We start from the raw sequence: 21,650 nt of genomic DNA, 5'->3' as shown, positions 1-21,650 counted from the left end.
TTGGGGACGGATCCGGATGAAATTTTGTGGACAGTTTCGGTGTGTGACAAGGATGAATTGATAAGGTTTTGGTGAAGATCCGGATCGGGATCCGACTACGAGAATTTTTAAAGTGATTCTTCACCATTGAGAGATAGGGCCAAAAACAATATAGTCCTGTATGGAATGATATCTCAAAAATGTGTTGGGCCCTCTATGTTCTCGTGTTTCAGGCATTACGTGGCAGAGGTATGCGCTCTACCGAGTGCCCTTCTAGTTTAATACGAGTTGCTTTACAAGGAACTTCAATACAGGCAAATATTAGACCAATCAAGCCTGTGCAATGGCTGTTAACTTTTGGTAAGTGTTTGGTATGACTGTTAGGGTTCAAGCTGCTAACATCCCAGACTCTTTTGTCAGGTTCGATCGATCTGTGACCTGCTACAGGTACCATGTAAACCTGTACTAACCTGTTCCATGGTCGGGTTGTCGGCGACTAAACCGTCTCCCCCACCAGGTTTTCTGGTGAGGAGGGTGTTTGGATATGGACACCCAGCAGGATTAAAAACAAAACCTGTCAAAGGGCGGAGGAGCTCCTTGTGAGCCAACGGCCATCCATATCTAGTGCCCAACTGTGTCTGCGGACGTCCTCCTGCAGTTGGGTTACTTCTTATTAGGAGGTTGGTGGCAGGATTTGCACTCCGGCCACCGTAAAACGCTTCATTCCGCAAAACGCAAAAACGCAAAAAAATCTGAAAACCCACTCCGTGGGAGTACCTCCTGTGCAGCTTCCCTTCGCAGGGCAGCTCACCGGATGATGGGATTGGGGCAAAGCCTTCGGGACCCCCAATCTTTGATAGGAGGGAAACCACGGGGTAACATCCCTGGGTCAGATTGCGGGAGAGTGTGTCGGAGTGGTGCTGAGGTGTCGTCCACCAGACGGCGGTCTCCTTGGGTTAACCTGAGGCGGTCCCTTTGGGTGGGTGCCTGGAATGTCCTATCCCTAAGAGAGGATGATCACCTGTCTCTGTTATCATCTGAGCTCAAGCGTTTGGACATCGGGATTGCAGCTCTCTCTGAGGTTCGGAGACCGGATTGCGGCGAGATAATGGTGGGTGGTTACACCTACTATTGGTCTGGTCGCTCTGATGGTTACCATACCCAAGGAGTTGCTGTAGCTGTGTCCAATAAGCTGACCCCAATGATAATTGAGGTAACACCGGTCAACAAGCGTATTATGAGATTAAGGATTCGTCACTCCTTAGGTGTCATTTCCCTGGTCTCTGTTTATGCTCCGACTGAGGCGAGTGACCTCACCGTGAAGGACACATTCTACGCCACACTCGAGTCTGTGGTTGATCAGTACCCCAGACGAGATACACTTCTAGTCTTGGGGGATTTCAATGCATCGACTGGAACTGATAGGGATGGTTATGAGGTGTGTGTTGGTCCCCATGGGTCAGGAACTATGAACCAGAATAGCACTAAGTTCCTTGACTTTGCAAGAAGTCATGGACTTAGGGTGGCTGGTTCATGGTTTCAGCGCCCGCAAGCTCATCGCTGGACTTTGTATTCCAACGCTGGCGGTGTGGCAAAGGAGATTGACCATGTCCTCATTGACGTTCGTTGGAGGATGATCCAGAACTGCAGGGTCCACCGGAGTGCTCAGTTCCTCAATACTGACCACAGGCTTGTTGTAGCAACTCTAAAGCTGCACCTTAAATCCTGGAGAATGGTACCATCCCAGCCTAGGCTGGATGTTGCCAAGCTCAGGGATGAGAGAGTAGCTGAGGAGTTTGCGAACAGGCTGAGTGGACACTTGGGGGGTCTGGGTGCTTTGGGGGGTCCTGAAGAGTTGTGGAGCACCTTCAAGACCACCGTCCTTGATGTTGCCGGTGGATGCCTTGGAGTTTACCGCAGGGCAAAGAAGAATTTTGTCTCTCAAGGGACACTGGATACCATTGACCAGAGTCGCAGGGCCAGGCTGAATGGCAGAGCTGAGCTGTTCAGGGAGCTGAGGCGTAAAACTGTACGTGCACTGAGGGTGGACAAGGAGGCCTATGTGCGAGGAATCTGTGAGGGGGTAGAGCATCACCTGTGGACAGGTGATTCTCGTCCCGCTTACAGGGGAATTCGCGCATTACGTTCATCCAAGCCCATCCCTCGGAGCACTGCAGTTCGAGCAGAGAGTGGTAGGCTCTTGACAGAGGAGTCTGAAGTGAAGGCCCGCTGGGCCGGTTACTTTGAGCGGTTGTACCAGGCTGATCCCCCAGCTGTCGAGTTGGACGTCAAGGGTGTTACAATCCCTGTTGCTGACCCTCGAATCAACTGTGGTCCACCATCGCTTGTGGAAACACGGGCTGCGGTGAACCAGTTGAAACGGGGCAAAGCTCCAGGGATCTGTGGCATCCATGCCGAACTTCTCAAGGCTGGTGGAAATGCTGCACTCGCGTCGTTGCATCCAGTTTTGTGCTCTGCCTGGAACACAGGCATCATCCCAACTGACTGGAAGAGGGGCCTTGTTGTCCCTCTCTGGAAAGGGAAGGGTGATCGCCAAGACTGCAACAACTACCGAGGGGTGACGCTGCTCTCAGTGCCGGGCAAGGTCTTTGCTCGGATAATTCTTGATAGGGTTCGCCACCATCTGCTTGAGCACCAGCGTCCAGAGCAGTCAGGCTTTACACCAAAGAGGTCAATGATTGACCGTATCCTTGCACTTCGTGTCCTCACCGAACGCAGACGAGAGTTTCGGCAGCGGCTGCTTGCAGCCTATGTTGATCTCTGTAAAGCGTTCGATTCAGTGAATCGGGATGTCCTCTGGAGGATTCTTGGTCTTCTTGGGGTGCCACCGAAACTGATCGATCTGATGTCTGAACTCTACTCTGGTACTGAGAGTGCTGTGAAGTGTGGTGGTACCATCTCTGACTTATTTCCAGTTGTTACTGGAGTTCGTCAGGGATGTGTACTCGCCCCCACACTTTTCAGCACTTGTATGGACTGGATTTTTGGGAGGATGTCGGAGAGATCAAGCTGTGGTGCATCGTTTGGCAATGTCAAGATCTCGGACCTTGATTTTGCAGATGATGCAGTCATCTTTGCGGAGACTTTAGACATCCTCTTGGGGGCCCTCGAGGTGCTGAATGAGGAGTCGGAGCCGTTGGGATTACGGGTTTCTTGGGTCAAAACTAAGATCCAGGCTTTCGGTGACATCTTGGATGCTGCTGTCCTGTCTGTGTCTGTTTGTGGTGAGGATGTTGAGGTCGTGGAGAGATTCACTTACCTTGGCAGTGATATTCATGTCTCCGCAGGTTGTGAGCCGGAGGTCAATAGACGTCTGGGCCGGGCCTGGGGAGTCATGGATTCACTGGATCATGGGGTGTGGCGCTGCTGGTACCTGTGCGGGAGGACGAAAGTCCGAGTCTTCAGGTCCTTGGTACTTCCAGTCTTGCTCTATGGGTGTGAGACTTGGACTTTGACCAAGGATCTGAGACGGAGACTTAATTCCTTTGGTACCAGGTCTCTTCGGAGAATCCTTGGCTATCGCTGGTCGGATTTTGTGTCCAACGAGCGGTTGCTGAGAGAGACTCGGATGAGATTTGTTACCTGCATAGTCCATGAGCGTCAGCTGTGGCTGTATGGACATGTGGCTCGTTTTCCTGACGCTGATCCTGCTCACCAGATTCTCTCAGCGAGGGAGTCTCATGAGTGGAGGAGGCCAGTGGGTCGACCACGTGCCTCATGGTTGCAGCAGGTTGACCATCATCTCAAGGAGATGGGGATGGGCCTGGCATCTGCCTGGGGGATGGCCAGACGGAGGCCCCTGGAGTACCGGTGGAAAGTGGACGCAGCGACGCGCTGTTCTGGCACATGCTCCCATACCTGACCTGCCAGTGACGAGACATATCGTGAGTGTGAACGTTTTTCAAACAGGACTACGCTTTCCAGATGAAGGGGACAATTCAAAGACGAACAAGACGAAGCTTTTCACAATGTATAACCTCTCTGTGGTACATATAATGCAGTAGATCTGAAAATGAACCATCTATATGGGAATTGATCTGCATACAGACTCAAACCCTTACGAACTAACCTCTTACTAACCCTAACAGAACCACTTCAATAGCCTCCTCTTCAGGAACAGACGAGGTTAACGAGTGAAGCTTTTCACGCTACCAAGAATCTGAAGGGATTTCCAATTGCCTCCAGTTTTAAAAGATGTTGAACAATGTACGTCTCACGGTGGATGGATTTTCCCTCGGAATTCTTCATTTTGCCAATTGGTGTCAAAAATGCGTTTTGTGGTTACCCCAAGTTTGAACAAGGCCCAGGTAATCCACACCTTTCGAAGATTTTTTTTTAAGACTAGAATAGTGTTGCGGAAATGGGCCCTTAGTGTGTTATTAAATATAGGATCAGCCCAGATCCCCCCTTAAATGCATGTTTAGCCAGGTTGTTTGGTAATCGGACGTTACACGTGTGTCGGGAGGTGTAGAAGGCTGTCCAGTGTTCGTACAGTGGTGGTGTACCGAGAGGTGCCTTGCTTCTTTTTCCTTCCCCCCTTCTAACTGGCCCCCGCCCAGCGCTCTGAGAGTGTCGGTCGGCGAGACGTGTCGTCAGCCCATTGGGGGAGAGCAGCTGCGGACTGGAGGGATGGACCAATCACGTATCCCCGGGGGCGTTCCAGAAGAGCGAGGCCCGGGAAGGCAAGGAAGAAACTGCTTGTGTCGAGTCTGCGATCTGCTGTATGAGGAGATGAACTGCATGAGGTCTGTCTGCGATCTGCTTCGTGAAAAAGGCCCGCCCCAAAAGGAACTGGTTGCTTTGTCGGTCTAGAAACGGCTAGTGTAGAGTCTGCGATCTGCTGTAAAAAGAACTGGCTGCTTTGTCGGTCTGGGGACGGCTGTGAGAGTCTGCGATCTGCTTTCGTGAGAAAGGCCAGCCCCGAAAGGCAAGAGGAACTGCATGAGGGGAGTCGGTGATCAACTTTATGAGGAGGTCATCGACAGGTTCATCCGGAGTCCAGTGACGGAGCCTTTGACTGTCCTTGCTCACGGCACAGCTCGACACGTCTTGTGATCTCATCGATTCGCCTGCGGAGCACAACGCCCAGATTTGGCCTGGTCTGGTGAACAGACCAGGCCTGGATTTGTATACTGCACCTTGTGAGAATCCAGCTGGAACCCACCATCGATCTGACTGTCTTGTGCCGTCAACCTTACGGGGGCTGGACGCGCCGAGGCTGCGTGCGCAAGCGGTGCAGATAAGAGAACGAGCGCGATCTTACCACGCTGGTGTGCAAGCGATGCCGAGAATAATAGTACGAGCGTCATTTTGCCACGCTGCATGCTCAAGCTTGGGCGCTCAAATCCGTTGACATCGGCTTCTCACGAGCCGCCTTCGTGCCTTCGACACTTTGCCTCTCGTCCATGAGGCATCACCAAGTACTCCGTATCTTGTCTGCATGTTGTCTGCATCTTGTCTGCATGTCGTCCAGGCCAAAGGTTTATCTCGCTAGGGTTCCCTTTGAAACCCGTATCCGCAGCTCCTTAGTTAAGAGCGGGTTATAGATTAATTATAACGTTTGTGATGCTTCGCTTGTGTTGTGTTTCCACGATGTGTCCCCAATAAATCTGGCTGATTCATATGAAAGTTGCCGCCTTGAGTTTATTCGTGCCACGCCGAGGAACAATCCGCTCGATTTGTATTTAAAACCAAACGGGCTATGGACTGGCAGACTTCGCTCGGTCTCTGACAAACCCAGTCTGTAGCCGGGGTCTATTTTCCCAACTGGTAAGGCCCAGGTGTACTTTGGTATCGCGATCCGAGGCGCGTGACCCGAGACCTGTGCCGAACTAGCTGGCGTTATAACCCCTGAACGGCGGTGCTGTTAAGTGACGCCGAATCTACAACACTGGTGTCTGGAGTGGGGTGCGAATCCCTCCGTCGCCGATCCTCAACACTGGTGTTCAGGAGTCGAATGAGAATCCCTCCACCTCCATAAATTTGCAGGACACTGATTCAACAACATCTGGTGTCGTTCGCACCACAAACATTGGTTATGAGAGGCGCAGAGAAAAAAAAAAACGTCACTCACAAATTCCAAATTAGGTTTGATTTTATTTTGAGCGGATTGTGTGTAAAACTTCGAAATTATAAACTTCGAAAATAAACTTTCTATATGAACTTCGCTCAAGATTCTAAACTGACTTGTGAATTATGACCTGTAACCGAAGTGCACTTCACACCACCTCCTTTACATTGTAATCAGAATCATGGCGGATTCAGAAACGTCAACAAGCAGCTGTAATAATGGGATCAGTCAAACCAACTTTAATATGTCCTATTCCAGGGTTTTCGGTTAGGATGATTCGTATGACAACCGAGGTAGCCAATGAAGCCCGACTGAGTCAGACCGACTGGCGCCACAGTTGGCAGCGTGTCTCGCTAGAATGGGTCCGACATGGTTGGTTCCTGGGGAATCTGAGTTATTCGACGTGCATGTTTTGCATTTTTATGTCATAAATTTTGGACGTAATTGCAAGTGCTCAATCTCTCAACTTACGCGACAAAATATTATATTTTTTGAGTGCCATGTGTACCCTTTGACAAGAGGAATTCATCATGTGGCTGATTTCATTTGACCAGGCCTTTGCATTGATGTCCAGCATTTTCTCATTCGACTTAAAAAAACAAAATTGTTCAGCATAATACATTCACACCTGAGTTTCAGCAGTATTACCTGAGTCTTCTTTATCCATCTGTCCATAAAAAAGCATCCACTGTAGTGGAGCCACAGTGCTAGCTGGTTCCGTGGTGGAGCCACAGTGCTAGCTGGCTCCCTGGTGGAGCCACAGTGCTAGCTGGTTCCCTGGTGGAGCCACAGTGCGAGCTGGTTCCCTGGTGGAGCCACAGTGCTAGCTGGCTCCCTGGTGGAGCCACAGTGCTAGCTGGTTCCCTGGTGGAGCCACAGTGCTAGCTGGTTCCCTGTTGGAGCCACAGTGCTAGCTGGCTCCCTGGTGGAGCCACAGTGCTAGCTGGCTCCCTGGTGGAGCCACAGTGCTAGCTGGTTCCCTGGTGGAGCCACAGTGCTAGCTGGTTCCGTGGTGGAGCCACAGTGCTAGCTGGCTCCCTGGTGGAGCCACAGTGCTCGCTGGCTCCCTGGTGGAGCCACAGTGCTAGCTGGCTCCCTGGTGGAGCCACAGTGCTAGCTGGCTCCCTGGTGGAGCCACAGTGCTTGCTGGCTCCCTGGTGGAGCCACAGTGCTAGCTGGTTCCCTGGTGGAGCCACAGTGCTAGCTGGTTCCCTGGTGGAGCCACAGTGCGAGCTGGTTCCCTGGTGGAGCCACAGTGCTAGCTGGCTCCCTGGTGGAGCCACAGTGCTAGCTGGTTCCCTGGTGGAGCCACAGTGCTAGCTGGTTCCCTGGTGGAGCCACAGTGCTAGCTGGCTCCCTGGTGGAGCCACAGTGCTAGCTGGTTCCCTGGTGGAGCCACAGTGCTAGCTGGTTCCCTGGTGGAGCCACAGTGCTTGCTGGCTCCCTGGTGGAGCCACAGTGCTTGCTGGCTCCCTGGTGGAGCCACAGTGCTTGCTGGCTCCCTGGTGGAGCCACAGTGCTTGCTGGCTCCCTGGTGGAGCCACAGTGCTAGCTGGTTCCCTGGTGGAGCCACAGTGTTTGCTGGCTCCCTGGTGGAGCCACAGTGCTCGCTGGTTCCCTGGTGGAGCCACAGTGCTCGCTGGCTCCCTGGTGGAGCCACAATGCTAGCTGGTTCCCTGGTGGAGCCACAGTGTTTGCTGGCTCCCTGGTGGAGCCACAGTGCTTGCTGGTTCCCTGGTGGAGCCACAGTGCTAGCTGGTTCCCTGGTGGAGCCACAGTGCTAGCTGGTTCCCTGGTGGAGCCACAGTGCTAGCTGGTTCCCTGGTGGAGCCACAATGCTAGCTGGTTCCCTGGTGGAGCCACAGTGTTTGCTGGCTCCCTGGTGGAGCCACAGTGCTTGCTGGTTCCCTGGTGGAGCCACAGTGCTAGCTGGTTCCCTGGTGGAGCCACAGTGCTAGCTGGTTCCCTGGTGGAGCCACAGTGCTAGCTGGTTCCCTGGTGGAGCCACAGTGTTTGCTGGCTCCCTGGTGGAGCCACAGTGTTTGCTGGCTCCCTGGTGGAGCCACAGTGCTCGCTGGCTCCCTGGTGGAGCCACAGTGCTAGCTGGTTCCCTGGTGGAGCCACAGTGTTTGCTGGCTCCCTGGTGGAGCCACAGTGCTTGCTGGTTCCCTGGTGGAGCCACAGTGCTAGCTGGTTCCCTGGTGGAGCCACAGTGCTAGCTGGTTCCCTGGTGGAGCCACAGTGCTTGCTGGTTCCCTGGTGGAGCCACAGTGCTCGCTGGCTCCCTGGTGGAGCCACAGTGCTAGCTGGTTCCCTGGTGGAGCCACAGTGTTTGCTGGCTCCCTGGTGGAGCCACAGTGCTTGCTGGTTCCCTGGTGGAGCCACAGTGCTAGCTGGTTCCCTGGTGGAGCCACAGTGCTAGCTGGTTCCCTGGTGGAGCCACAGTGCTTGCTGGTTCCCTGGTGGAGCGGCTGTACCTATCTACGATTTACACAGTTTCTATTTTAAGTGGGCCTTACTTGTACAGTTCGTCACTTCGTGGCACTGCTTGTCCACCCCCATGTTTTCATCGTCCCATGATGCCATATACTGTGTGTGTGTGTGTGTGTGTGTGTGTGTGTGTGTGTGTGTGTGTGTGTGTGTGTGTGTGTGTGTGTGTGTGTGTGTGTGTGTGTGTGTGTGTGTGTGTGTGTGTGTGTGTGTGTGTGTGTGTGTGTGTGTGTGTGTGTGTGTGTGTGTGTGTGTGTTAGTGTTAATAGGCTAAGGGACTGGCTTTGTCCGCACTTCTTCTTCCACCGGGGTTGGCATGCGCACGTTTGTTTGAGTGTAAACCCACCCTTGCGTGTTCGTCGTTTGCAGGAGGTATTATGACTTTTGTAAACCTTCAGTTTGGGGCTGTTTTCTTGGAAGAAAAAAAAACACAAAATGCATTCCACCCCTTACCGACAGCCATTTTGCTTTTGTACAGACGACATTATACAACATACATTTTGTGTATATAGTTTGTCGTCCCACTCAGTGGTGTTTGACCTGATGACTCGGCGGTTAACTCGTACTCCAGTGGAACTGCAGTTCCCAAATTTGAATGTTGCTGGCATCAATTTTTTTTTTTTTTTTTAAGCATTAAATCCACAAAATCTCAGTTTCTATTAATAAATTTGTTCAGCCTAAGTTGTTACAATACCTCCACTTCACTGCACCTTCAGTTGTGTCAACAAATATCGCAGCCGTGATTTCATGGGTCTCCGCTAGTTTATAATAATTCCCGTATTTCTCTCACCTTGCTCATCTTGCCTTCTTTTCCAGTGACAGTAGCTCCAGGTTCCGATTATGGAAAGCGCTACTGCCATGCCGACTGCGAGGCCTGCCCAGAAAAGCAACGTCCCTGACCGACTGGTAGAAATAGTGACCTCGTTCCCCATGGTACAGGGCTGGGCCACCAACAGTGGCTGTTGCTGTGAAAACTCGACCTCGTTAGATTTGAGCGGTGGCCTTTCATCTGCGGGTGCAAAAACATTTCCTATATTTGAAAGGTACTTGAACAAACCTGGAAAAAAAAAATGTATATATGACCTTAAATACCCAGGAAATGGATGCCTATGGGAAAACAGGATGTTGGTACTGTCTCTTTTGCCGAGGATTTGTTAATGACCGCTATATGGAAGAGACGATATCACATGATATATCACCATATGCATCACCTGTATCCTGTAATCAAGCAGACATTTCCAACGATAAAGACCATGTTAGAATGGGGCAGTATTTACCCGAAAAGAACTTCAATCTATGTAATGATAAGTTAAAGACTCGACTTGGTGCACCGACCTCCCTTCAGTGCACTGCTATGTGGTCTTCCCTTTTGTGGTCTCACAGACTCCGTGGCGACTTTCTCTTTTCCCATCAACAACTTTTTTTAACTTTCATCGAGTTGATTTTGATGGCTTTTTAAGGCCACATTTGTTTTGCCTGATGAATACTGCCATATTGACTGAAGCTGCAGTTTAGTTGTTCTCGTTACAGTTTGATAGTTGTCCTGCCACGTACTTTCAGAAAACTGCTCCCCAAGTTATATCCTTTAATATGTTCTCACCTTTCAAACAAATAGAGTGACCTGCAAAAGTATTCACCCCCAACCGAGAATGCCACATTTAGATGAATTACGAATTATGTAAAAACAATTTTTTCGAATGAACTTTTTTGTGTTCATAACTGAAGAGGTTAAACTAAATACTGTTTCGCTGAAGGAGGTTACTTGTCAGGAATACCAGTAAAAACATGTACAAATCAAGATTCACCGGTTATAAAATCATTCACCCCTTACACCAGAACTTGGTGGAAACACCTTTTACAGCAATGACTGCGATGAGTCTTTGTGGGTCGGTCTCCACCAGCTTTGCACAGTGAGAGGGTGACATCTTTACCCATTCTTCAAGTGAAAATTGTTTTAGTTCTTCCAAGTTTGATGGGGATCGTCGATGGACCGCGATCTTCAAGTCTCGCCATTAATGTTCCATTGGGTTCAAGTCAGGACTTTGACTGGGCCACTCAAGAATATTTATTTTCTTCTTATTCAGCCACTCCAGTGCGGCTTTGTCTTTGTGCTTCAGATCATTGTCCTGCTGAAATGTGAATCTCCTACCCAGTTTCAGATTCATGACCGACTCATCAAGCAGGTTTTCATCAAGGATTCTCCTGTACTTTGCACCATCCATAGTCCCTTCGATCCTGACAAGCTGAGCAGTCCCTGATGATGAAAAGCAGCCCAAAAACATGATGCTGCCACAACCATGATTGATATTGGGGATGGTGTTGACTGACTGAGTGATGTGCAATGTTAGGCTTGCACCAGACATAATGCCTTCAATTTAGACCAAAAAGTTCGATTTTTGTCTCATCTGATAAACCTTTTTCTACTTGCCTGCAGTATCATTAAGATGCTTTTTCACAAATTCCATTTGAGCTTTTAGATGCATCTATTTCAGTAATGGTTTCTTTCTTATCACCTGTCCATAGAGTCCAGCTTTTTGAAGGTAACGGGATATTGTTGATTGAACACTGATCCCCATCTCAGACATCGAGCCTTGCAGATCTTTCAAAGTCATTGTTGGATTTACAGTGACATCCCAAACCAGTTTCCTGCTTGCCCGGCTACTGAGTTTGGATGGGTGACCTGATCTGGGTAGAGTCTGGGTAGTTTGACACGTCATCCACTTCTTAATGATGGGTTTCACCGTACTCAAAGGGATAATGAGTGACTGAAATCTTCTTACAACCCTCTCCTGAATGGTGCTTCTCCACCACTTTATGTGTGACTTCTTTGGAAAGATCCTTGGTCTTAATATTTGCCTTGTTGCTTTAACCAAGTGAGTTACACCTTAAAACTCCTTAGATAATTGGGGGAGCTTAATTTATCCACTGATTGCACACAGGTGAAACCTATTATACTTATTTTGTAACCTTTCAAACAAATAATTTGCTCCTGAAGTGATTTAGGGTTAATTCGGTAAAAGGCTTGAATACTTATACAATTGAGAATCATTTGTTATCTTGCCAAAACGAAGTTTTTGCAAGATATGTTAGTCAGCTTGTATGGGTTTTTTTTTTTTTTTTTTTTTGTCTGTAATCACGTATCGATCACTCTGCAGAGCACAGTTATCATTGGAAATTTTTGTAACTTCGCATATCAGAGGCCTATAGAGGTCCCTTTCAGTGCATAAAATTTTGAAGGTCAAGGTCAAAGGTCAAGGTCACTTTGTCACAAATCAGGGGAGTCGACGAAACCCTTATTTTTTGAGTAATTTTGATCGGATCGTCTTCAAACTTCATGGGAATATAGTTCATGGTCTGGCGCTCAGCTGATTAATTTTTGGTGGCGATCGGCCTTGACCTTCATGGTTAGCGCTGGAGGTCGAAAGTTTTTGACCCCAAGGTCAAATTTTGAAATCTTCAGTACCATATCGTGTAATACCTCAAATTGAACACCTCGATGAGTGCTTTCTCGATATGTCAAGCTTTGAGACATTATGACGTCATTTGGTGACGTTATGAGGCAAATGCATATTTATCTTGCCAAAACGAAGTTTTTGCAAGATATGTTAGTCAGCTTGTATGTTTTTTTTTTTTGTTTGTTTGTTTGTTTGTTTGTCTGTAATCACGTATAAAAAATTCTGCAGAGCACAGTTATCATTGGAAATTTTTGTAACTTCGCATATCAGAGGCCTATAGAGGTCCCTTTCAGTGCACAAAATTTTGAAGGTCAAGGTCAAAGGTCAAGGTCACTTTGTCACAAATCAGGGGAGTCGACGAAAGCCTTATTTTTTGAGTAATTTTGATCGGATCGTCTTCAAACTTCATGGGAATATAGTTCATGGTCTGGCGCTCAGCTGATTAATTTTTGGTGGCGATTGGCCTTGACCTTCATGGTTAGCGCCTGAGGTCAAATATATTTGACCCCAAGGTCAAATTTTCAAGTTTTAGGAACCATATCGTGTAGTACTTCAAATTGAACACCCCTGAGTGCTTTCTAGATATGTCAAGCTTGAGACATTATGATGTCATTTGGTGATGTTATGAGGCAAACACATATTTTTCATGGTTACTCTGTAGAACGATTCTCATCGTAATCTCTCGTAGGCAGATATTCCTCAAGGAGTCGCTCCTGGTGGATAGCAGCTCTGTTCACCTCAGTGTGACCTTAAAGAAGTCACACGTGGTCACCTTTTGGCAAGATATGGTTTTTTTTTTCCTCTGTTAATTTAACTTATTCACATTTGATCTGCATTTTTGTCGCTTTATCACGTCAGAGTAGTTTGAGAAGACTCGATATATTAAATTTCATGTGAAAGCATCATGAAATTAGACGAGGTGGTATAAAAATGTGAAAACTTTGCGGGGGGGGGGGGGTTGTGGGTGAATACTTTTGCAGGCCACTGCACATGTGTATATATATATATATATGCAGCTTATTCGGTTCAAAGAGCATGGGAGGAGTCAATTTATTTATATAATCCTAACCAACTAGGTTTAGGTGATAGCTGATTGGTTATTCCCTCCATTCACAGGTGAGAGATGTGGGTGAGTCCTTCTTTATCACTTATATATTGACTGCTTTTGACATTTGCACGTGGTACATGCTTGGATGCCTAATTGTTATGCATTGCTGTCTACGCTGTCGTTTACTTATTGCCAACGAGCAATGAAACCGGTCTGGCAGCTAAGGCGGTTTGTAGCATTGGGATTCTCATGTGTGTACTATTTGTGAATGTCCTTATAGCTGTGGAGGAATTCTGAGAAGGGTTTCAAACAACAAATGGCTTACCTTGGGTAGCCTTTCATGTTTGCTTTATGCAGCTTCTTCGGCTCGAAGAGCATGGAAGGAGTCAATTTATTTATATAATCCTAGCCACCTGTGTATAGTCGATTAGGTGGGAGCTGATTGGCTCTTCCCTCCATTCACAGGTGAGAGATGTGGGTGGGTCTTTCTTTAATATATATATATATATATATATATATATATATATATATATATATATATATATATATATATATATATATATATGCACATAAAATGTTCTGTCAGCAATTCATCACGCAATAACCACTTGATGTCCCGCAAACACTTGATGTACTGTTGATGTACTAAAGATACATACTCCAGTGGAATATGGGAGTGATGTGGTTTTCATTTCACAGATCTCAGCCTCTCTTGCTGCACTAAAGCTATAGTTTTGTTGTTTTATATATACTAGAAACATACACGCCCTTCAGGGGCATTGGCAAGTCGGCTCCTCTGACCCCTTTGGGGGGGGGTTACCCTGGGTCCTTCCAACACATGCAATCTTTGGTGGAGATGGTGCAAAAATCATAAGTAGTCTCCCCCCCAACCCTCACATAGTGGGGAGGGGGGGTTCTTTGTGCCCATGCCCTGACCCTGTGTAATACCAACACATATGCAAAATTTGTTGGAGATTGGGCCAGCCCTGTTTTTTTGTATGATTTTCAGATTTACATACATACATACATACATACATACATTAAGAGAGTTGCCTTATTTAATATAGTAGAATAGTTTTTCAGGAAGAAAGCAAGTTAATCACTATTTGTGATTTAGGTTTTAAGTAACTACCGAGTAGGCCTGCCAAGGATGGGTGATGCAATGGAAAATTACACTTGATAAGATTCGGGGGTAATCGAACAATGACAATCCTGTGATGAAGGGTGTAAATGGAGCCACCAATAGCAATCACAATCCTGTGACAGTTGGGGTTCCTTTTTTCACTTTCAATCTGATCAGCATTAAACCCAGTATAAATACAGAAAAATGCGTTTTGAGAAACTTATTTCTGCCGGGTGACCTCACCTGCAAAGTTGAATGTGTGGGTCGCAATTGACAAACTGCTACCACGCAGTGTGACATGACAACTCCAAGGACCAGAATCCCTTTGACGGAAACTTTTGAGAGTGAGCGACTGACTATCAGCAGTCATTGAGATCCGTGTGTGGGTTAATTGCAAAGGTACATCACGATGGGTCCATGTCACTGAGGAGAGGTCATCGCGACGCGACACACCACATGTCAGTGTTACGCGCTGGCCCTTAAGGATAGGATTTGGCCGGCTCGAGGTCACTGCGGTGGGGGTGGTGTCAAAAGTTATCGTCAGCTTGGGATTGGAGTGAAATTTTAACAGTTGGATTATGGTAGAAGTAAGACAAAAATGAAAGGAAATGACATGGAATTATAGAGAAGGACCACAAGAGTTATACCTCTGACAGTGACCAGGCGGACAGAGCTGGAAATCGCATGCTCAGCACCATCGTACAGACGACATGTGTACAAACCAGCATCATCCCAGCGAAGGTGAGACATACCCAAAGAGAAGTCCCCATATACGAATGCATGGGCTGACATGGCAACTCTCAGTTTCAACTGTGAATAGTAACTTCGAACCACACCACCAGGGTACACATCTGCTATTACCTGGCAGAGATTGGAACAAAACTGCTGTTAAGTTTGGTTAACATCAAATAGAATGAATGCAATTGGAGAATAAATCTTCACCACAAAGGCAACCTTCTGAAAGACACAACATAAAGGGATTGTTTCTTTCACCCCAAAAACTTATTTGGACCAGACAAGGACCAACCTTATTATTCTTTGATGGCCACAATTATTCCCACTTTTTCATGGGGTTGGCCAGGGAAAGCTTGGTCCAAATCTTCCACAAACCAACTGGCCAGGCCTGACGTTCGACTCAGGTTAGGGCTGCAATTTGGAATTTGTCCATGGTGCTGGCGATAGCTCACCTATTCTCCATGAAGGACACTGTGGGCTCTTTATCATCTACCAACTAATGCTGGCAGGTGAGACGCCCATCCGAGGGACGGCACACACATTTATGAAGCGCCCTGCCTGTGAAACCCTGGGATGACAGTTTATCGTTGGGTCAGGATTCAAACCCAGGATAGGCAGCTTAGAGGAGAGTACACCACCTCTAGGCCATCCTGCCAACCTTATGTTAAAGTAGCTTTTTTCCCTTTTGTTACATTGATCGAATATAGATTAATAACAAAATAATGGTTTCTATAATAGACTGCAAGAGAGATAGTCTGATCAGGGTTCAATTGACCAGACAATAAACACAGTACAGTATAACAGTCATTTTGCATCCTTTTAATAGATGACTAAGAAAGCATGCCTTCCTGGGTATACACAACGCTGCTGCGAAGCATAAATTCCGTTTCTCAAAAAACTAAATTTGGTCTCTCTGAGCCTCTTCTGGTCCAAAGGGGGTGGGACAAGCAAGCCTCGTCCTGCTGAATGTCCCCACTCCTTTTCTCTGCGGCGTCCATAAAATGTGTATTTCACCACCATGGTGACACAAAAATAGGGAATAAAAAAATTATTGTATTTTTCTTTTGATGTTTTACATCATTGATTTTGGCGATCTCATCTGTATTTTGAGGCTTTCCAAACGTACAGAGTTAGATTTGCGTTCAATTTCTCGGAACAATGTGATCTTTCTTTATTTATGGGTTTATACTTTAAAATATGCACTGTAATATTTGCCACAGTACACCATCTGTAAAAGATAAATGTTTATACCGACCACTCTCTGTACATTGTCGGTAAACTACAAAAACCCACAGCCACCTCTCTAATCATGAATCATAATGGCATAAAAGTGGGAAACACCCACTCCCTTCAGGAGTGATTGTACCTGTGTAAGATCACGTGATGTCCCATTGTCTTCAGTCACATGACCCTCTGTGAGCATTGTGAGGCTGCACAGGCCGACTCTTTGGTTTATGGATATTTTTATTGGTGAACATTTACCAACAGTTTTGTGATTATTTTCCCCTGGAATATTAATTTCAGTTAATTTTTTCTGTTGGTCTCAATCTGATTATCAAATTAATTTCTGTTTTGAAGTGTTATATTAATTTTTCTCTGATATTGTATTGTGTGAATTTAAAAATGGGGTTTAAACCCTAATTTTCCTCCTCCTTCATCTGCTTCTTAACTTGTAATAAAATAAAGCTATGAGATAAAGACTCATTTCATAAGAAACTTGATTTTGAGACTACTGTGTGAGACTTTATCATTTGTGGTAAATGTAGAAATGGCAAACACTAATGCAGGACCATCATGGTATTTTTGATGTAAAAGAGACATGTTACAATAGTCTGAAAATATATCAAGTTTTCAGGCAGAGATTCCACACAAATATTTTTATTTTCTCCTTATTTATAGCAGAATTAACAGTGTTGTGTTTTACAATAAATTTATGCTACAATGCCATTTTATTTTATTTTTCAGGGAAAATTTACTTGATTTGATTGTATTTTACATAATTAAGATAACAGAGGATATAAAGTTGATTAAATGATATTGATAGGGCAGTGGATGTTTGGTGCAAATTAACTATCCAAAGAATGATCATTCGTCGATGTGGGAAGTGGAATGCATCAAAGAAATCTAAGATAAACGACAGATAAGTATTTTCCGAATCTATAACAGCACTCAATTAAAAATATAAAATTGTATGACAATTTTGTATGCTTTGGTATGACAATTAAATTGTATGACAATTAAAAATATAAAATTGTATGCTTTGGTGAGTTGGACCAAATTGGGATAGCATCTATTATTTTCATGTTTTTATATTTTCATGTTTTATATTATTTTCATGTTTTATTTTATTTTCATGTTTTATTTTTTCATTATTTTCAGTTATGTTTTATTTTCACCTAACTCCCAGAAATGACATGAGACTTTCTCAATGAAACAGCAATGACAATGAAAAGGTAATTATTATATAACATACTTCACAAATGATTTTAAAATTATATTCAAACAAAAGGTTGTCATTTTATTAGGAGGTACGAGAACAATCCCCCGACCTTCACAACTTCCAAATCAGCAACTACAGTGAGGGATTCCCAGAGCTGAGATGAGACTCTCGCATATGTATGTCAGCATGCTTCCACCTCTATCTTTCATATATATAAATGTTTTTTGGGGGTTTTTTTAATATTATAAACACACAGTAGTAGTCAAAAGTTTGGACACACCTACTCATTCAAGGGTTTTTCTTTATTTTTATATTTTCTACATTGTAGAATAATAGTGAAGACATCAGAACTATGAAATACCACATGTGGAATTATGTGGTAACCAAAAAAGTGTCAAACAAATCAAAGTATATTTATATTTCAGATTCTTCAAAGTTGCCACCCTTTGCCTTGTTTACAGCTTTGCACACTTTTGGCATTCTCTCAACAACTTCATGAGATCGTCACCTGGAATGCTTTTCCAGCAGTCTTGAAGGAGTATCCACATATGCTGAGCACTTGTTGGCTGCCTTTCCTTCACAATGCAGTCCAACTCATCCAAAACCATCTCAATTGGGTTTAGGTCGGGTGATTGTGGAGGCCAGATCATCTGATGCAGCACTCCATCACTCTCCTTCTTGGTCAAATAGCCCTTACACAGCCTGGAGATGTGTTTTGGGTCATTGTCTTGTTGAAAAACAAATGATGGTATCACTAAGCGCAAACCAGATGGGATGACGTATTGCTGCAGAATTCTGTGGTAGCCATGCTGGTTAAGTGTGCCTTGAATTCTAAATAAATCAATGACAGTGTCACCAGCAAAGTACCCTCCCCCTACCCCACATCATCACACCTCCTCTTCCACGCTTCACGGTGGGAACCACACGTGTAGAGATCATCTGTTCACATTCTCTGTGTCTCACAAAGACACGGCGGTTGGAACCAAAAATCTCAAATTTGGACTCATCAGACTAAAGGACAGATTTCCACCGGTCTAATGTCCAGTGCTCGTGTTTCTTGGCCCAAGAAAGTCTGTTCTTCTTATTGGTCTCCTTCAGCCATGGTTTCTTTGCAGCAATTCGACCATGAAGGCCTGATTCATGCAGGCTCCTCTGAACAGTTGATGTTGAGATGTGTCTGTTACTTGAACTCTGTGAAGCATTTACTTGGGCTGATGTGCAGTTAATTGGAAATTTCTGAGGCTGGTAACTCTAACTTATCCTCTGCAGTCGAGGAAACTCTGGGTCTTCCTTTCCTGTAACGGTCCTCACGAGAGCCAGTTTCATCATAGCACTTGATGTTTTTTGTGACTGCACTTGAAGAAACTTTCAAAGTTCTTGAAATTTTCCAGATTGACTGACCTTCATGTCTTAAAGTAATGATGGGCTGTCATTTGTCTTTGCTTAGTTGAGTTGTTCTTGCCATAATATGGACTATAACAGTACAGACAAAATAATGGGGTTTTTGGGGGTTTTTTTAACCAAATATGGCTATTCACTGCATCCCAACCCTACCTTGTTACAACACAACTAATTGGCTCAAATGCATTAAAAAGGAAAGAAATTCCACAAATGAACATTTAACAAGGTACACCTGTTAATGGAAAAGCATTCCAGGTGACTGACTACCTCATGAAGCTGATTGAGGGAATGCCAAGAGTGTGCAAAGCTGTCATCAAGGCAAAGGGTGGTGACTTTGAAGAATCTAAAATATAAAATATACTTTGATTTGTTTCACACTTTTTGGTTACTACACAAGTCCATATGTGTTATTTCATTGTTTTGATATCTTCACTATTATTCTACAATATAGAAAATCGTAAAAATAAAGAAAAACCCTTGAATCAGTAGGTGCGTCCTAACTTTTGACAAGTACTGTACATCAGACGCACCTCCTGACTGTTATGGTGAGCATCGCTGTGGATCATGTCTCACACGGTAAAACCGCATAATCCGCAAAGAGAAACCATACGTCTGCTACCCAGACGATTGTTCCTATGAATGCAAACCATTCAACCAGAAGGCACGTGATGTGATCGGTGGGAAAATCGAAACATATGGAGTGTGACGAGCACTCTGCCGATCCCCATTGGACAGTCCAACATATATACAGTATGTATATGTATATGTGTATGTGTATATATGTATATATATATATATATATATATATATATATATATATATATACATATATATATATATACATATATATATATATATATATATATATATATGAAACTCCATAAACTAGTGAATTGTTTTAGTGAAGTGAACTTTTGTCTATTGTTTTACACTTTAGCACCATTCCGTTATTAATGGTGCACAAAAAGCTCGTGGTGGATGATAACCATCACAGCTCACCTCAAGAACTGCGATTGGTCAAAATTAAACCCACGATAACTAAATCGGTATGTAAAGAGGTTGCCCACGATTGGTCAAAACCGCGATATATAAAGGGTTTACTGCACTGTGTTCAATTAACATTACGATTTCTACTTTTCCCCAAGGATCACCCAAAATGAAGCCGAACCTGGCGTGTTTGCACAGGAATGCAGGAAAATGCTTTTTATAATAATTAAAAGGGGTTTTACTGACAAAATATTCAGGGAAAAGAGTAGACAAGACACACAACAAAGGGTACAGATCTGATGGTCAATGGCCACAAGAAAATGGGAAGGAGGAACGTACTTACATACACAATCTTACATACACACGGCTTATCTCACGGGTACTTTGCGAGTCCTTCAGTATAACTGCTATTGCCTGTTGGTGATGCTTTCGAAGTGTCCGTAAAGTCCTGAAAATCCCAGTTATAGCACTATTGGTGCCTTTGTGCTCACAAGGCCTCACCTTTTACATTACTTCACTCTTGCAGAAGGTCAGACAATAGACAACCTTACTCTATGCTGTTCAAGATTATGATCACCACCGTTTCGGTGCATGTTTAACCAGATGACTTACTTCTGACAAATACCCTGTTACAAGGGGAATCGAAGCTACGCAATTCACTTGGTCCATACTAAAGTCTTTGTACAATATAGCTATGGACCTCCCACCCCCTTTTCAATGTAACAATATTTAATTCTAAACAATCACAGTTCCAGTTTTTAAACAGCACTGCCTTGTTCACAAGCACCTTTCTTAAGTCCATCCCCTACAATAATCCAAGTCCTCAATGCTGCTGCGTTTCACCATATTTGAACCCATGAGCTTATGGATAACCAGTCCAATGTTCTCACGACGTGGCCACCACCATTCCCACATCTTACTTTTGTAAATCCACAATCAGCTATGAAACAATGCATGCTTTTCAGAGCAAGACATGGCTTGCCTCCACAGAAATTACTGAGAAATTCATGAAAATGCATTTGCTATTTAATTGTGCACTTTTATGCAAGGATGAAAAAAAAAATGAAAAATTATGAGATATAGCAATTTTCGATTTTTTGAAATTTGATTAGTTTCTCTCTGTGCGTAAGATTTCCATTCACCATCTAAGGTTTCCAATTTTGGAATCCCCCCACCCCACCCTCATTTCTCGAGGCCTTCACAATGACCAATATATTGTGTCATACCTCATACGTTCCTGCGAATGTTTTCTTTGTTCACTAATCTTGTTTGTTCATTGATACTACTAGTACGTGCCCGTACGTGCGTGGCCGAACGTGCAAAAAAAAACAAAAAACGTTCAAACCGCGAGCCAGAAACAACAACCACACAGGCCGTTCCTTCACTCTCGTGTGCCCGAGAAAGTACAGAAATTGAGAAAGAAAGAAAACAGTAAATCGAGAAAGAATAGAGTAAGTTGTCACTATCCGGAAGTCCGGAAGTTAAGTCCTCACTGTCCGGAAGTTCGCATATCACAGTTACGATTATTCGCAATTTCGTTTTAATGGCCAATTATTCATTTAGCGCCAACGTATTTTGCCTTTTCGCAATGTCATCGCAAGGAAAAACACAAAGAGAAGAGAAGAGAGAAAAAAAAACAAACAAAAAAACGTACGTGCATAAAAAACTTTTTTTATTTCAAACAACCACACAGGCCGTTCCTTCGCTCTCGTAAATGACGACTAGATTGGGGCATTGTGTTTATCTATAAATGCGCATAAGAAATCGAGAAATTATTAGAATACAGTAAGTCATCACTATCTGGAAGTCCATACGTTGTAACCCGTAATGGGGAACGCCGCTGAGGTTCCCTTCCCCCATCGGCCACGCCCACGCAGCAACGTGTCTTGTCATTGGTTTGG

At 45.0% G+C, this 21,650-nt stretch overlaps 1 protein-coding gene across 2 annotated transcripts in view; it reads right to left on the bottom strand.

Moving 5' to 3' along the window:
* LOC147024745 (coxsackievirus and adenovirus receptor homolog) overlaps nt 1-21,650 on the bottom strand; it is a 71,372-nt gene that overhangs the window by 19,598 nt on the left and 30,124 nt on the right. For both annotated transcript variants that reach the window (XM_085884967.1, XM_085884966.1), the window contains exons 3-5: nt 14,834-15,047; nt 14,430-14,696; nt 9,351-9,569 (exon numbers count right to left, since the gene is read on the bottom strand). In XM_085884967.1, coding sequence (XP_085741093.1) covers nt 9,351-9,569; nt 14,430-14,696; nt 14,834-15,047 — 700 coding nt within the window. The remainder of the gene's footprint in view (nt 1-9,350; nt 9,570-14,429; nt 14,697-14,833; nt 15,048-21,650) is intronic.

Source organism: Eptatretus burgeri, chromosome 6, assembly GCF_056783735.1.
Source record: "Eptatretus burgeri isolate ZD-2024b chromosome 6, Ebu_testis_v1, whole genome shotgun sequence".
Lineage (NCBI taxonomy): Eukaryota > Metazoa > Chordata > Myxini > Myxiniformes > Myxinidae > Eptatretus > Eptatretus burgeri.
The sequence above is the reverse complement of the archived record's forward strand: the minus strand, read 5'-3'. Positions and strand labels throughout refer to the sequence as shown.